Genomic DNA, 16,419 nt, shown 5'->3' with positions numbered 1-16,419 from the left:
AGACACACAAATGCAAAACAAATTCTCTTCCTCTGAGGCATGATTTTCCTAACCTTAACCCGCAGAACCTGAGGAAATATACATTTCTAAAACCTGTACGTGCTAGTTTAGCAGCATAATTAGCGGACTCCGGGCCGTCTTCTTCTGGCCCGGCGCTGGTGCGAGCCGGGCTGTGGCCGCCGGGCGGTGGCGCCCCCCGCCGGCGCAGCACCGCCACTGCAGCCTTTGTTCGCGCCTCCCTCCTGTCTTGTCGCTGCGCTTCCTGCTTTTCTGCTGATGTGAATGTTGTCGCAGCGGCTCCGAGACGTGTTTCAAATTAGCCAAAAGTTGTATAGACGCGGCGAGAGGATGGATCCCGCGACGAGGACACGATAGCGGCCCGGCAAACCCAGTGAGCCCGCGGGGAGCAGGCGGTGTTACCGCGCCTGATCCGGCGGGAGCGGGACGCGAGTTAGCCGCTGTGCTAGCTGCTGCTAGCCGGTTAGCAGCGGCGCTGCGTCCCCGCTGGCGGGTTAGTTTCCAACAAGCTCGGTCAAGTTCCACTTCAGGCGGCGGAAATCTTCTTGTTGTCCCGGAGAACACAGGATGGAGCCCAAAGTCAAGATGCGGAACCATCCTCGCAGGTAACGTTAAACAGGAGACGCAGATTCCCGGTGTTGTCTTTGATGTTTAGCGGCGGAAGTAAAGTTGTCGGTGGGTCACGTGGAGACTTGAACCACCTGTTAAACTGCAGGTAACTTTGAGAAAGAAGCAGCAACAAGACTCACAGACAGAACAGAAGCAGCAACAACTCACACTTTACTGCCACTGTTGTCGTAATAATGCTAATTTCAGAAAAAACATTCTGGGTTTTGTACAAAAGTATTGCTAAAATCATCTGACCCTCATTGATCAGCACATCTGATCATCTGACCTTCATTGATCAGCACATCTGATCTCGTTTGACCCGTACGTGTTAAATCCTTTGATCTTCACACTTTAACGAATCCATTTAATCCGATTAAATGTTTAATCTCATGTTTGCTTCCAAGGTAGTTTTCTCTGTCAACTGGACTGGGTTTCTTCTCTTGAAACCTTCTATCCAGAAGGCGAAACGTTTTCAAGAGAAGAAACCCAGTCCAGTTGACAGAGAAAACTACCTTGGATACAATGACCTGGATGATTGAGAATCTACAGACTCATGTTTGCTCGCGGCCACCCTTGTGTGTTGGTGGGAACTGAGCACTTCCTGTTGTGCTGTCATGACGAAGTTGGGCTGGAACGCTCTTTTCTTCTTTATTTCTCACCACTTCCTCATCAGGCTGACACGGCCGTCTCTGCTGGCGCTGCAACTGCCCCAGCAGCCCCAACTGCCCCAACTGCCCCAACTGCCCCAGCAGCAGATCCACATCTCAGTCCTCCGTCTCTGTTTCTTCTGTGGTTTGAGGTCCTGCTGTTGGTGGATCAAGCCTGAAAATAAAAGCGTCTAAAAATAAAAGCCTCTGCCCAGCAGGCTGCTGCCGCTCTGATGTCACTTTTGATAATTCCTCTGGAGGCGGCTTGTTTCTGGATATTTTGGTCCCGTCTGGATCAAACATCTGGAGTTTAGTGTCATGCTGAGAGCAAAGCAAACATCTGTCAGCAGCAGATGCTGATATCTGGAACGTTCTCACTGTTTTAAAGAGAAGGAGGACGTGAATTCTGTGTTGAAACGTGTCTTCAGATGATTGTGTGTTTGTTCCTGCAGGCAGCTGCAGAAGCTGAGCGAGGACAGTCTGACCAAACAGCCCGAGGAAGTCTTCGACATTCTGGAGAAGCTGGGCGAAGGGTGAGAAGGGCGGCCCCCCACGGAGCCCCGCGGGGCCGTGCTGATCCCCTCATGCTCAACCTCTCTTCACATCCTGTTTCTTCACCTCTTCCTGTGCTCACTGTCTGACTGACGTCTGTTTCCTCTGTCACTTTTCAACACGTGGCAACACTCAACGCTGTGATTGGGACCGCCTCCGGCGCCACGGCGCCGCTGTTCTCCTGTGTAGATAACTGTCAATAATTGTGTGTGTGTGTGTGTGTGTGTGCAGCTCTTATGGCTGCGTGTTTAAGGCTAATTATAAGGAGACTGGGGAGATCGTCGCCATTAAGGAGGTTCCAGTGGAGTCTGATCTTCAGGAGATCATTAAGGAGATTTCCATCATGCAGCAGTGCAACAGGTGAGAAAGCTGAAGGCGGATCCATGAGATCACAGTTGTTGATCCATCAGATCACAGTTGTTGATCCATCAGATCACAGTTGTTGATCCATCAGATCACAGTTGTTGAGGATCCAGGAGCTCCTGTCGGTTGTTCTAAACCATGAAGCGTGCGGCTGAAGCTAAACGTGCGGCTGAAGCTAAACGTGCGGCTGAAGCTAAGCGTGCGGCTGAAGCTAAGCGTGCGGCTGAAGCTAAGCGTGCGGCTGAAGCTAAGCGTGCGGCTGAAGCTAAGCGTGTAGCTTTCCTCTCGCTCTCATCCCTCTTCAGTCCCCACGTCGTGCGCTACTACGGCAGCTACTTCAAAGACAGCAACCTGCTGATCGTTATGGAATATTGTGGCGCCGGATCGGTGGCGGACATCATCCGAATACGCAACAAGACGGTAACCTGTCGCCGTGCACCTGTGCACGCCGCCGCGTGCCTGCTGACCCCCACTGAGGCGTGTGTGTGCTGCAGCTGGCGGAGGAGGAGATCGCCACCATCCTGCAGTCCACCCTGAAGGGCCTGGAGTATCTGCACTTCATGAGGAAGATCCACCGGGACATCAAAGCCGGAAACATCCTGCTGAACGCCGAGGGCCAGGCCAAGCTGGCCGACTTCGGCGTGGCCGGGCAGCTGACCGTGAGTGCACGTCAGCCACACAAACACCGCCGTGCACGTGTCACGCTCAACACCAGTGCAGGTGAAACACAAGAGCCCATAACAAGTCCGGAAGGTTCAGTCCAGCCCTCTGTATCCTCTCTAGGACACCATGGCGAAGCGGAACACCGTCATCGGAACGCCGTTCTGGATGGCGCCCGAGATCATCCAGGAGAACGGCTACAACTGCGTGGCCGACATCTGGTCCCTGGGAATAACCGCTATAGAGATGGCCGAGGGGAAGCCGCCCTACGCTGACATACACCCCATGAGGGTGAGCGTGTGTGTGAGAGTGTGTGTGCGTGTGTGTGTGTGTGTTTCTTCATAGCTGATTGTTGTGTCCTTCAGGCCATATTCATGATTCCCACCAACCCACCTCCGACCTTCAGGACTCCTGATCTGTGGTCGGAGTCGTTCCAGGACTTCATCAGTCAGTGTTTGGTGAAGATCCCGGAGAACCGGGCGACGGCCACGCAGCTGTTACAGGTAACAGGAAGTAGCAGAGACGCGACACCAAGCCATCGATGGTTCCTTTCTGTGAGCCTTGATCCTCTCATTTCCTGCCTCCGTCCTTCAGCATCCATTCATCAAGACATCAAAGCCCATCTCCATCCTCAGAACCCTGATCAGCGACGCCATGGAGATCAAAGTGAAGCGCCAACAGGAGGCGGAGCAGAGAGATCAGGACGGGGAGGACGAGGATAATTCGGTAAAATGATGCGATGCTAAGATCTCCGTCAGGACCTCTGACCTCTGACCTCTGCCTGCTCGCGTCTGTTGCAGGACGAGGATGAAGTGGACCAGGGCACGATGGTGCGAGCAGGATCGGGAGACTCTGGAACCATCCGGGCCGCCGGCTCCCTGGCTGGGACCATGATCCAGCACGAGGACACGGGCACCATGCTGGGAACACTGGTCATCAACTCTGACGATGAAGATGTCGGCACAATGAAAAGTAAGAACCTGCACATGACCTGGTACCGGAGCGGGCCTGAGTGGCCCGTCCACGTACGCGCGCACGTCACTTTTCTCTCTTTTGAATGTTGCCACGTGCAACAACATGCTCGTCAGGAAATGAGCAGGAAATGCTTCATTTCCTGCTCAAAACCAACAAGTTAGTGTTGAGTTTGACGAATAATTGAATCTCAGCTCGTTCCCCGCATGGACCGGCGTCTCCAGTAGGGGGCGCAGTGCAGCAACGATGAGCTTCGTCTCTGGAGACATTCTGCACATTAGCAGCAGATTATGACTGAACCTCTGGGAATCTCAGTTTCTCTCTCAGCAGATCGTTGGTGAAGCTTTGTTTAATGTGTGTTGAGGCCCAGTTGGGTCACTAATTAATGAAAATATGAAGAAAACATGTTTTTTACCTTCAGTTTAATATTCAAATCGAGTGGGAGAAATGTGAGTCCCACTTCCAGCCCAGTAATATTTTGATGTTAGAATGTTGCTGCTGCTGTAGCTGCTGCTGTAGCTGCTGCTGTAGCTGCTGCTGTAGCTGCTGCTGTAGCTGCTGCTGCTGCTGCTGCTGCTGCTGCTGCTGCTGCTGCTGCTGCTGCTGCTGCTGCTGCTGCTGCTACTGTAGCTGCTGCTGCTACTGTAGCTGCTGCTGTAGCTGCTGCTGCTGCTGCTGCTGCTGCTGCTGCTGCTGCTGCTGCTGCTGCTGTAGCTGCTGCTGTAGCTGCTGCTGCTGCTGCTGCTGCTGCTGCTGCTGCTGCTGTAGCTGCTGCTGCTGCTGCTGCTGCTGTAGCTGCTGCTACTGTTGCTCTGGGTGTGGTTTGATATTGAAGCCACCCTGAGACACCTACACCAGCCCTGCCGCCGCCACCGCCGCATTATTATAGCTACATATTCAGCATTTAATGAGGCAAACCTTATTCTGCAGAGGTGCACACACACACACACACACACACACACACACACACACACACACAGTGTCCTGTCTCTTTACTGAGTTAGTATAGACCTCCACCATCGGTGCTTCAAACTGCATTAACAAAAGTACATTTAGACTGCGTGATTACATTAGTGGGCGTGTGTGTGTGTGCGTGCGTGCCAGCGTGTGTGTGTGCGCGTGCGTGTGCACTAAAGGGGTCTGAGAGAAGACATTAGATCAGTATTGATCCGCTCTGACAGTACTAAATAATAAAAAGCCTTTTTATTTGCAATGATTAGTCACAGAAGTTCAACCAGCAGGTTAAAACCTTCTGCTGCCTCATTGTGATCTCAGATGAGAAACCATCATAACCAGTCAGCCAGCCAGTCAGTCAACCAGTCAGTCACCCAGCCAGTCAGTCACCCACCAGTCAGTCACCCAGTCAGTCAACCAGCCTGTCAGTCAACCAGCCAGCCAGTCAGTCACCCAGCCAGTCACCCAGCCAGTCAGCCAGTCAGTCACCCAGCCAGTCAACCAGCCTGTCAGTCACCCAGCCAGTCAGTCACCCAGCCAGTCACCCAGCCAGTCAGTCAGTCAGTCACCCAGCCAGTCAGTCACCCAACCAGTCAGTCACCCAGCCAGTCACCCAGCCAGTCAGTCAGTCAGTCACCCAGCCAGTCACCCAGCCAGTCAGTCACCCAACCAGTCAGTCACCCAGCCAGTCACCCAGCCAGTCAGTCAGTCACCCAGCCAGTCAGTCAACCAGTCAGTCACCCAGCCAGTCAGTCACCCACCCAGTCAGCCAGTCAGTCAACCAGCCAGTCAGTCACCCAGCCAGTCAACCAGCCTGTCAGTCAACCAGCCAGTCAGTCACCCAGCCAGTCACCCAGCCAGTCAGCCAGTCAGTCACCCAGCCAGTCAACCAGCCTGTCAGTCACCCAGCCAGTCAGTCACCCAGCCAGTCACCCAGCCAGTCAGTCAGTCAGTCACCCAGCCAGTCAGTCACCCAACCAGTCAGTCACCCAGCCAGTCACCCAGCCAGTCAGTCAGTCAGTCACCCAGCCAGTCACCCAGCCAGTCAGTCACCCAACCAGTCAGTCACCCAGCCAGTCAGTCACCCAACCAGTCAGTCACCCAGCCAGTCACCCAGCCAGCCAGTCAGTCAGTCAGTCACCAGCCAGTCACCCAGCCAGTCACCCAGCCAGTCAGTCACCCAACCAGTCAGTCACCCAGCCAGTCAGTCACCCAACCAGTCAGTCACCCAGCCAGTCACCCAGCCAGTCAGTCACCCAGCCAGTCAGTCACCCAGCCAGTCAGTCAGTCAGTCACCCAGCCAGTCACCCAGCCAGTCACCCAGCCAGTCACCCAGTCACTCAACCATTCACCTTCTCTGGTCTCCTCTCAGCTACATTTTTAATGTCATCGGCCTATTATGGGCTGTAAATACCTTCCCTGGTCTCCGTAGCAACATCAGCCGATGTATTGATCTCCGATCTGAAGAGGAATGAACGTCTGTTTTCACCTCCTGGAGGGCGTCGTCCTCCCAGGGCGCTCACCTGTGCACGTGACACGTGCACGGTTCAGGTTTGTGGTCGGTGCTCAGCTGCTTCCTGTGTTTGAGTGACGGGTCTGGACCTGGTCTGGACCTGGTCTGGACCTGGTCTGGACCTGGTCTGCTGGGTTCACCGTCACCTTCCGGATCACCCACAGAGATCAAAGAGCTGCTTTGATGTCTCATCAGCTGGTCCAAACAGCCCAGTTCCGGACTGATCCTGTTTGAACCCACGGAACCTTTAAACGCGAGCGTTCCGCCGAGGCCCGCGGCGCCCCCACAGCTCTGGCACCTCTGGAACCTCTGTCCGGCCTCTAACCCACCTCCTGGTCCTGTGTGTCCCCCAGGGAGCAGCGAGGCCGTGCAGCCCGCCAGACCCTCCTTCCTGGACTACTTTGAGCAGAAGGAGAAGGAGAACGTCCAGAACGACGGCATCGACGGGCAGAACCATGCAGACAACCGCAGACCTGAAGGAGACCTGCAAGTGGTGAGTTCCTCAGGCCGCCTCCAGGGTCTTCCTGTGTGCAGCAAAATGCTAAAAGAACGTCGCCACGGCAACGGCGTCCTGACGGCAGATGGGACTCAGCGGGCAGCCAGAGGCGCCAGTGGAGCTCCTCCTCCCTAAAGGTCACATGGTCAATATTTAACGCAGCCGTCCGTCCTGCTTAAACGTCCTTTAGGAGGACAAACCCGTCCCCGTGTCCTCTGAGGACCTGAAGGTCAGAACACAAGCTGGTCCCAAAACCCTGAAGCACCGAACCCTGAAACCAGCCGCTTCCGCCGCCTCGGTCACATGACCACCTGTCTGCTGGCGTCCAGGACATCCTGGTCTCCTGTGAGTCGGGACGCCTGGAGTCCAGGCTGGTTCTGCTGGTTCTGCTGGTTCTGCTGGTCCCGTCAGTGCTGGAGGACCAGCGTGGCGGCAGCCTGACGCCTCCGGCTGACAGCAGTAATTTTAGATCTGTGAGCGCGTTATTTTAGTTTCAGCAGCAGATGTTTTAATAAGGTGCTCACGTGTGAGACGCCTGGTGTCTGAGGGTCTGAGGGCCCCCGTTAGGCTCTGAGGGCCCCCGTTAGGGTCTGAGGGGCTGAGGACCCCCGTTAGGGTCTGAGGGTCCCCGTTAGGGTCTGAGGGCCCCTGTTAGGGTCTGAGGACCCCCGTTAGGGTCTGAGGGTCCCCGTTAGGCTCTGAGGGCCCCCGTTAGGGTCTGAGGGCCCCCGTTAGGGTCTGAGGGTCTGAGGACCCCCGTTAGGGTCTGAGGGTCCCCGTTAGGCTCTGAGGGCCCCCGTTAGGGTCTGAGACCCCCGTTAGGGTCTGAGGGTCCCCGTTAGGGTCTGAGACCCCCGTTAGGGTCTGAGGACCCCTGTTAGGGTCTGAGGACCGTGAAACCCTTGTTAGGTTAGGGTCTGAGGGTCCCCGTTAGGGTCTGAGGGTCCCCGTTAGGGTCTGAGCCGTGAGACCCTTGTTAGGGTCTGAGGGTCCCCGTTAGGGTCTGAGGGGCTGGGGCCCCCCCCGTTAGGTTCTGAGGGGCTGAGGACCCCCGGTATAGGGTCTGAGACCCCCGTCAGGGTTGGCGACCGCCTCCCATCAGGAGGTTTAGTCTTTATTCTGCCTGTTTCCCCTCTGGGGGGGCAACAGGATGCAGCTGCCTCATTATTCATGAGCTGCTGATGCCCCCCCCCCCCCCCCCAGCTCTATTTCTGTTCTTACTTTATTGGTTTTCTCTTCTCCTCCCCTCAACCCCCCCAGAGGAGGTTAAGTGAGTGTGTGAGTGTGTGTGTTTGGGTGTGTGTTTGGGTGTGTGTGTGTTGTTTTGGTGTGTGTGGTGTGTGTGTTGGGTGTGTGTGTGTTTGGTGTGTGTGTGTGTGTGTTTGGTGTGTGTGTGTGTGTTTGGGTGTGTGAGTGTGTGTGTTTGGGTGTGAGTGTGTGCGGGTGTGTGTGTGTGTGTGTGTGTGTGAGGGTCAGATGTAAATATTTAATGACACAAAGTGTTTTTTTTCTGAATTTCTTGCTCTAAAACGTGCGCATCCTTTTCTCTCTGAGCACCGTGAAGGTGTGGGACCTGAGTGTGGTGCCGCTGGGCTCACGTCTAACAGAACCGACCGGACCGGGACAGAACCGGTGTGTGTGTGTGTGTCCTCCAGCTGTGGAGCTTCGTCCTTCCTCTTATTTTAGCTGCATCGATCGTGTCAGAAATAGCCGAGTGCTGCTGGTAAAGCTGGAATTCCCCCTGGAGGAGCTGCAGCCGGCGCCAGGACCAAAACCAGGACCGCTGGGCTCCTGGATGGGGGGCGGCTGTTCTGAGAGGAGCAGCCAGATGTGTGTGTGTGACAGATGTGCTGAACATCAGACCAGGAACCGCTGATGCTGATAAAGGTGTGGTCTCTGCAGGTGAGCACCTGGTCGGTGGAGGAGCTCCAGCTCCGACTGGCCTCCCTGGACCCCCAGATGCAGCAGGAGATCGAGGAGGTCCGCCAGAGGTACCAGGCCAAGAGGAAGCCCATCCTGGACGCCATCGAGGCCAAAAAGCGCCAGCAGCAGAAATTCTGAGTGGGACTTCCCAGAAGGTTCCTGTCTGGAGGAGTGAGGATGATCCCAGCTGGGGTCTGAGCAGGACCTCGGACCTGTTCTTGACTTTAGTTTCTCTGTTTAAGCGTCGGGGGCCCTCAGACCCCTCAGGGGGGGGGGGCCCTCAGACCCCTCAGGGGGGGCCCTCAGACCCTGATCTGGAGCTTCCTTCTCTTCACCTCGTGATTCTGGTTCTTCTGCTCAAACGGGACTCTGAGGCGTCCTCCTCGGTACCAGTCTTCCTCACTGTAATCGGCGTCGTGGTCGGACCTTCGGCGCTCCTCATCGTGGCTTCGTGATCCGTCTCGTTGTGCTGAGGCGTCCAGGAAGCTTCACGTCGGCGCTCCTGAGCTCGACAGGAAGCTTCACGTCGGCGCTCCTGAGCTCGACAGGAAGTCACCCTGGTATTTTCGTACGTCTGGGTGAAGACGTCTTCTCAGATCTGTATATAAAAGCTCAGATTATTTTTGTACGATGTTCTCAGGTCTGATGGTTGAGGGCTCCAAAGATGCTGGATTAATTTATTAGAGGAGGAACAAAGGCTGCATCATCATCACCTCCGGGGTCAATCTGCTGCTTCTCTGACCTCTCACCTTTGACCTCAAAGCGGGATTTTCTGTCAATTCCAACATTTTAATGTGGGAAACTTTTCTAACTGCTGAGTCCTGATCACTGGAGATGAGATGAACCACCATCATGACCTCTGACCCCTCTGAGCCTCACCTCAGATTATTTTACCTGGTTTCTTTCTCTTTGAAGTTTCGACTATATTTGGTGGACGGTCGTGTTTAAGATCACTGGAAAATCTCATTTGCTTTTAAACTTTGTATCTTAATAAAAATGTTAAAATGCATTTTTGCTTCATTCGTGATGTTTTACAGCAGATTTAAGAGCTAAACTCAGCCCTGAATGATGGAGTGATTAATCCCGTTACCCTGATTCAGGATGATTTCAGGAAGATTGTTGGATCAGAGATGATCAAAGGTTAAAAGGAAAGTTTTCAATATTATAACAGAATTCCAATATTCTCCCTCATAACTTTGGGATCTTGTCCATTTAAACAGGTAACCATGACAACCACATCAGAATTCACCTCTTGGATGTCAGAGGTGAACCCGTAACGAACCACAAACGTCCAACTCGGTTGTCTCGTTGTTGCATCCAGGTTTCATTAGTTTTCACATTTTAACAGTCGTCTTTAAATATTCTTCAAGTTACACCAGAATTATTTAGCAAAACATGCAAAGGTCTGAGAGTCTGCTAACATCTGGCGGGGTGAGCGGCGCCATCACCAGGTCTCCGGAGCGCCAGATGTGTGGGAGGAGCTCCAGATGTGTGGGAGGAGCTCCAGATGTGTGGGAGGAGCTCCAGTTACGCTCTTAACCAGCCATTTTCCAGGAAGACGTGGAATGGCGGCCGGGTGCTGCCGGGGTGGAGCTGGAGGACGCGTGCTCCACAAAGCTGTAGTTGATGACGCCGCCCTGGCCTCCATGCTGGACGCCGTCCCTGTCCAGGCATCGGCCGTCCCCGTCCTCGTCCCCGTCCCCGTCCCCGTCCTCGTCCCCGTCCCCGTCCCCGTCCCCGTCCCGGCCGCCCGGCCTGCTCGGCCCCCGGCTGCTGTTCCTCACCGAGGCCTCCAGAGCTTTCTGCCTCCGGTAGAAGTGGGAGAACTTGTTGAAGATGATGGTGATGGGCAGCGCCACCACCAGGGTCCCGCCCAGGATGCACCCGCTGGCGGCCAGCTTCCCCGCCACCGTCACCGGCACCACGTCTCCGTAGCCCACCGTGGTCATGCTCACCGTCCCCCACCACCAGCAGGCTGGGATGGTGTCCAGACCCACATCCTGGAGGCACAAACAAGATGACCTTTGACCTTTAAAAGAACAACAACCCTAAAATTTGGTGGTCCAGCTCAGGGTTGGAGGTCGGAGCAGCTTTACCTCCTCGTATTCAGCCGTGTAGGCGAAGCCGGAGAAGACGGACACGCCCACGGCGAGGTACAGCAGCAGGATTCCGACCTCCCGGTAGCTGTGCTGCACACAGAGAAACTTCAGGTTATCGGAGATCCAGGATCCACCCTGGTGAGACTGGGATCCCAGTACAGCACTGGGAGCTGCCTCCTCTGTCCACGAAGGCTTCTCCAGGTTAGCAAAGATGCTTGTTGTCGCTCCTGTTCTACAGGTGTGAAGCACATCTGGACCAGCTGCTGAAACCTGCGTTTACTGCTCAGAAAGGTAAAACTCCTCCGTCTCAGCTGATGGGACTGGTTATGAATCCGCATTATTCCGGCTGGACGTGCAGCTTTATCGGAGGTTTTATCGTTGGAGCGCAGCCGGCTGTTCCAGCTCCTAATGCCACCGACCCGGAGCGTTTAAGTGCTGCCGGAGTCGGAGCGTAAGCAGGAAAGCCGGAGCGCCAGTGATGGATGAGCCTGAAACCTGAGCTGGAACACTGATGGACTTAGAACAGCAGCGCTAGAAGGATTTGGTTGAATGAACATGTAATAATGCTGAGGAAGGTCGGACGGGTGTATAAAACGTGTGTGTGTGTGTGTGTGGTGTGTGTGTGTGTTGTGTGTGTGTGTGTGGTGTGTGTGTGTGTGTGTGTGTGTGTGAACGTCCTCACCCGCAGCGTCGCTCCCAGCGAGCGCAGTCCAGTCGAGTGTCGGGCCAACTTCAACACTCTGAAGATCCTCATTAACCTGAACACCTGAGAGAGGAAGAGGAGGGTGGGCGAGGAAGAGGAGGGTGGGCGAGGAAGAGGAGGGTGGGCGAGGAAGAGGAGGGGGTGGGTGAGGAAGAGGGGGGTGGGTGAGGAAGAGGAGGGTGGGTGAGAAGAGGAGGGTGGTGAGGAAGAGGAGGGGGGTGAGGAAGAGGAGGTGGGCGAGGAAGAGAGGGTGGGTGAGGAAGAGGAGGGTGGGCGAGGAAGAGGAGGGTGGGTGAGGAGAGGGGGGTGGGTGAGGAAGAGGAGGGTGGGTGAGGAAGAGGGGGGTGGGTGAGGAAGAGGGGGGTGGGTGAGGAAGAGGAGGGGGGTGAGGAAGAGGAGGGGGTGGGTGAGGAGAGGGGGGTGGGTGAGGAAGAGGGGGGTGGGTGAGGAGAGGAGGGTGGGTGAGGAAGAGGAGGGTGAGTGAGGAAGAGGAGGGGGGTGAGGAAGAGGAGGGTGGGTGAGGAAGAGGAGGGTGGGTGAGGAAGAGGATGCTCCTGCCAGGAGAATCCTCTTCTAGTTTGGGTTAAAACACACAGCTGTCAGCTGACCACAGAGGGGCGGAGCTCTGGAAAACCATGTGACACAAATCCAGGAAGTATCTGGATGTGACCTGGCTGTGCCCTTGTTCAGGAGGGTTAGCATTAGCTGTAGCACTGGGCCGCTAACTGTGGCTGCTGTTAGCTACATTAGCCAACAACCAACAGCTGCATCAGAGGGTTCAGAACAACTGAATCTGGGCTCAGATGCCAGAACGGACCAGAACCAAGGAGGAAACAGGTGAGTGGTTCTTCTGTTTGTTTGGGTCCCACTCAGAATCATGTTGGTCATTATAGAGAACGCAGGAATGGTGCACCTGTATGAGCCGACCCAGGTCTCCCAGGTCCGACTCTGCGCCCACAGTCAGGTCAAAGGTCAGGGTGATGTAGATGGGGATCACAGAGGCCACGTCGATGATGTTCAGAGGGTGGTGGAAGAACTTGCTCCTGTTGGGGGCGAGCAGCAGCCGCGTCGCCACCTCGGAGGAAGACGGGAACATTCGTCAGCATGGTGGCTCCGCCCAACAGCGTCTCGTGTCTCACACCTCTCACCTCGAAGGTGAACCAGCAGGAGCAGAACACCTCCAGAACCTGCGTGGTCCAGTCCTCCACTAACTTCCCGTCATCATCGAAAGTCTGAGCAACAGAACGTTCGTGTAAAGCTGGCGTACAAATGCTAGCAGCAGGGCGACGCTAACACAGCCGGAGGCTCCGCCCACCTGATATTCTGGGATGCTGTTGATGCACATGGTGGCGATGGAGGTGAGCACCACGCTGATGGAGACCAGGCTGAAGAGCTTACTGGGAATGGAGTAGCCTGGGTTCTCCAGTGTGAGCCACAGACACTTCCTGACATTCCCGAAGCGAACTTCCTGGAAGTGCTGCATGTCTCTGTGGGGGGGAGGGGGGGGGTTGATGAGGCGGAGCAGCAGAAACGGGAAGGGGCGGGGTTAGGGCGGGGAAGGGGCGGGGTCTACCTACTTGTTCAGGTCCGATATCTCGTCGACGGACGTGTCGATGCTGCTGGCGTCGCTCTCGTCGTCCCAGCTGCGGCGCCGGGCGCTCTCCAGCTTGCGGTCGTGGTAACGGTAGCTACAGCAACTGTCCAGGAAGAACTCGTTGATGCCCCAATACTCGATCTCCTGACTGAAGAAAGGTCACACGTTCACCCCAACAGGAAACCAGCGCGTTTGGAGTCCGACCTTCAACACGGCGCCGCCTCCAGCGCCGCTAACGAGTGCTTTCATCGTTACATTAAACACAGCAAGTGTGTGATGATGGAGGAGAAGATCAGACCTGAAGGAGAAGACGCACAGCTCCTCCATGATGTGGAGTTTCCCAGTCTGATAGAAATGGAGGACGTAGCGGAAGAGGCCGGGATTCCGATCAAAGTAAAACTCCTTCTGCTGGACGTCGTAGTCGTCACACACCTGCACACAGGGAGGATCAGGAGGGGCGGGGCAACACGCAGGTGGACCAGCCCTGAAGACCCACCTGCAGGATGGCCTCCTCCGACTCACATGCCAGGAGTTTTCCCAGTCTGGTGTCTGGGAATTTCTTTAGCGTGCTAGAACAGAGGCTCCTCCTCAGACCTCCGACGTTCACGTGAACCAGAGCCTCGTCGGAGGCCTGGCGGATCCAGCTGGGCACGCTCTCTGTCACCATGGTTACTGAGGAGACAATCCAGACCAGGATGGAGACAAACTTAGAACAGAGTTTCTGTTTCCAGGAGCAACACAACAACTTTACACGAGGTCTCGATGAACGTCAGGCTACATTCACCATCCTCACTGAAGGCTTCATCTGAGGAGTCACAGAAGATCTGAGGAATCTGAGAAGATCTGAGGAATCAGAGAAGATCAGAGAAGATCTGAGGAATCAGAGAAGATCTGAGGAATCAGAGAAGATCTGAGGAGTCAGAGAAGATCAGAGAAGATCTGAGGAATCAGAGAAGATCTGAGGAGATCTGAGAAATCTGAGAAGATCTGAGAAGATCTGAGGAATCAGAGAAGATCTGAGGAGTCAGAGAAGATCTGAGGAATCAGAGAAGATCTGAGGAGTCAGAGAAGATCAGAGGAATCAGAGAAGATCAGAGAAGATCTGAGGAATCAGAGAAGATCAGAGAAGATCTGAGGAATCAGAGAAGATCTGAGGAGTCAGAGAAGATCAGAGGAATCAGAGAAGATCTGAGGAGTCAGAGAAGATCAGAGAAGATCTGAGGAATCAGAGAGATCTGAGGAGTCAGAGAAGATCAGAGGAATCAGAGAAGATCTGAGGAGTCAGAGAAGATCAGAGAAGATCTGAGGAGTCAGAGCTCTAACAGGAAGATCTCCAGCAGAAACAGACAGCTGACCAAATCTGCCTGGACCCTGAAGAGATGCTTCTGTTCCAGCTTTGGGACCAAGTGTTCCACCTGTTGACTGACCAGGAGGCTGTCTGTCTGTGGATTGGTTGTCCCTGCTCGGAGCCACGCCCCCTGAGCGCTGATTGGTGGACTGGCAGCTCCAGCCTGAGGGGCTCTAATGAAATCTTGCTGTGTGAGTCCTGCAGGAAGGACCTCAGGTGTTCACCTAATGGTCCTTAATGGACCGCAGCCATCCGATCCGGCTCGGCTCTAATCCCATTCTGCTGCTCTCAGCAGGTTCGGATGGTCTTCAGGTCGGTTCGGGACCGTCAGGATGGGTCTGTGAACAGGAAACTCACCCGGAATAAATCCATTCAAATCCCCCAAACACGGAAAACTATCCGAGAAACAGGAACCTTCCCATATTCCCGATCTTCTGGAGCATTCAAAGAGTTCCGATTAAAATTTCCCTTGATTAGAAATCCACGTAAAACACGCGCGTCGCTGTCGCTCACTTTTAAATGTGGGAATTTGGTCTAACGCGCATAAAAAGTTGGTCATTTAAATCTGAGGAAGGAGGAGAGTGAGGAGCTTCCAGAGGAGTGAGGAGCTTCCAGAGGAGTGAGGAGCTTCCAGAGGAGTGAGGAGCTTCCAGAGGAGAGTGAGGAGCTTCCAGGGGAGTGAGGAGCTTCCAGTGGAGAGTGAGGAGCTTCCAGAGGAGTGAGGAGCTTCCAGGGAGAGTGAGGAGCTTCCAGGGGAGAGTGAGGAGCTTCCAGGGGAGAGTGAGGAGCTTCCAGTGGAGTGAGGAGCTTCCAGTGGAGAGTGAGGAGCTTCCAGAGGAGTGAGGAGCTTCCAGTGGAGAGTGAGGAGCTTCCAGTGGAGAGTGAGGAGCTTCCAGAGGAGAGTGAGGAGCTTCCAGAGGAGTGAGGAGCTTCCAGTGGAGAGTGAGGAGCTTCCAGTGGAGAGTGAGGAGCTTCCAGAGGAGTGAGGAGCTTCCAGAGGAGAGTGAGGAGCTTCCAGCGGAGAGTGAGGAGCTTCCAGAGGAGAGTGAGGAGCTTCCAGAGGAGAGTGAGGAGCTTCCAGTGGAGAGTGAGGAGCTTCCAGAGGAGTGAGGAGCTTCCAGTGGAGAGTGAGGAGCTTCCAGGGGAGTGAGGAGCTTCCAGAGGAGTGAGGAGCTTCCAGAGGAGAGTGAGGAGCTTCCAGCGGAGAGTGAGGAGCTTCCAGCGGAGAGTGAGGAGCTTCCAGAGGAGAGTGAGGAGCTTCCAGTGGAGAGTGAGGAGCTTCCAGCGGAGAGTGAGGAGCTCCAGCGGAGAGTGAGGAGCTTCCAGCGGAGAGTGAGGAGCTTCCAGTGGAGAGTGAGGAGCTTCCAGAGGAGTGAGGAGCTTCCAGAGAGTGAGGAGCTTCCAGGGGAGTGAGGAGCTTCCAGAGGAGAGGAGCTTTCAGGAGAGTGAGGAGCTTCCAGGGGAGTGAGGAGCTTCCAGAGGAGTGAGGAGCTTCCAGAGGAGTGAGGAGCTTCAGAGGAGAGTGAGGAGTAGGAGGAGAGTGAGGAGCTTCCAGAGGAGAGTGAGGAGCTTCCAGTGGAGAGTGAGGAGCTTCCAGGGAGAGTGAGGAGCTTCCAGTGGAGAGTGAGGAGCTTCCAGAGGAGTGAGGAGCTTCCAGAGGAGAGTGAGGAGCTTCCAGAGGAGTGAGGAGCTTCCAGCGGAGACCGGAGCAGAAGCGTCGGGACTTACTCGGCTCGTTCCTTCCTGCTCGGATTCATCCCGTGATGCGTCTCTTCACTTTCGAACTTTCTCTTCCCGAAGCTGCTTTTCAATGATCCTCTCCGCTTTATTTGATGCGAACTTTGCGTGAAATGAGCGCCGAGCAGACTCATCGTTGCGGGGCGTGCGGGGCGTGCGGGGCGAGCAGCTCTCCTCCGCCCGGGCTCTCTCCTGCCCTCGGAACACTTCGGCTCTTTCCGTCATCTTCCG

At 55.1% G+C, this 16,419-nt stretch overlaps 2 protein-coding genes across 3 annotated transcripts; one reads left to right on the top strand and one right to left on the bottom strand.

Annotated features, from left to right (window-relative positions):
- The first annotated feature begins 209 nt into the window (after positions 1-209).
- Positions 210-9,716, top strand: LOC130523783 (serine/threonine-protein kinase 4-like). Of its 2 annotated transcripts, XM_057029316.1 has the most exons (11): positions 215-623; positions 1,727-1,807; positions 2,058-2,186; positions 2,495-2,609; positions 2,684-2,848; positions 2,973-3,140; positions 3,215-3,352; positions 3,444-3,575; positions 3,650-3,821; positions 6,642-6,781; positions 8,687-8,973. In XM_057029316.1, the coding sequence occupies exons 1-11, from the start codon at positions 586-588 to the stop codon at positions 8,843-8,845; spliced, it is 1,437 nt and encodes a 478-aa protein (XP_056885296.1). In that variant the 5' UTR covers positions 215-585; the 3' UTR covers positions 8,846-8,973. The 2 variants fall into 2 exon arrangements, with proteins under 2 accessions (XP_056885295.1, XP_056885296.1); XM_057029315.1 differs by lacking the exon at positions 6,642-6,781 and having other exon boundaries at positions 210-623; positions 8,687-9,716.
- Positions 9,717-10,007: 291 nt separating this feature from the next.
- On the bottom strand, positions 10,008-16,365 carry si:dkey-43k4.5 (potassium voltage-gated channel subfamily S member 2). The gene is made up of 10 exons (XM_057029318.1): positions 16,180-16,365; positions 13,600-13,775; positions 13,402-13,535; positions 13,087-13,251; positions 12,825-12,996; positions 12,658-12,741; positions 12,423-12,584; positions 11,489-11,572; positions 10,804-10,896; positions 10,008-10,707 (listed from the first exon to the last, which is right to left on the bottom strand). The coding sequence occupies exons 2-10, from the start codon at positions 13,768-13,770 to the stop codon at positions 10,243-10,245; spliced, it is 1,530 nt and encodes a 509-aa protein (XP_056885298.1). The 5' UTR covers positions 13,771-13,775; positions 16,180-16,365; the 3' UTR covers positions 10,008-10,242.
- Between the last annotated feature and the right edge of the window lie 54 nt (positions 16,366-16,419).

The sequence above is a fragment of the Takifugu flavidus genome, chromosome 4 (genome assembly GCF_003711565.1).
Source record: "Takifugu flavidus isolate HTHZ2018 chromosome 4, ASM371156v2, whole genome shotgun sequence".
Lineage (NCBI taxonomy): Eukaryota > Metazoa > Chordata > Actinopteri > Tetraodontiformes > Tetraodontidae > Takifugu > Takifugu flavidus.
The sequence above is the reverse complement of the archived record's forward strand: the minus strand, read 5'-3'. Positions and strand labels throughout refer to the sequence as shown.

Excerpts from the sequence above, each read along its gene's own strand:
- LOC130523783 (XM_057029315.1), top strand. The coding sequence starts at position 586 with ATGGAGCCCAAAGTCAAGATGCGGAACCATCCTCGCAG. Across the intron at positions 3,141-3,214 it reads CTGACATACACCCCATGAGG|GCCATATTCATGATTCCCAC; the intron begins GTGAGCGTGTGT and ends TGTGTCCTTCAG. Across the intron at positions 3,576-3,649 it reads GGGAGGACGAGGATAATTCG|GACGAGGATGAAGTGGACCA; the intron begins GTAAAATGATGC and ends CGTCTGTTGCAG.
- si:dkey-43k4.5 (XM_057029318.1), bottom strand. The coding sequence starts at position 13,770 with ATGGTGACAGAGAGCGTGCCCAGCTGGATCCGCCAGGCCTCCGACGAG. Across the intron at positions 12,585-12,657 it reads CCTGCTGGTTCACCTTCGAG|GTGGCGACGCGGCTGCTGCT; the intron begins GTGAGAGGTGTG and ends TCTTCCTCCGAG. Across the intron at positions 10,897-11,488 it reads CGCTGGGAGCGACGCTGCGG|CACAGCTACCGGGAGGTCGG; the intron begins GTGAGGACGTTC and ends CTCTGTGTGCAG.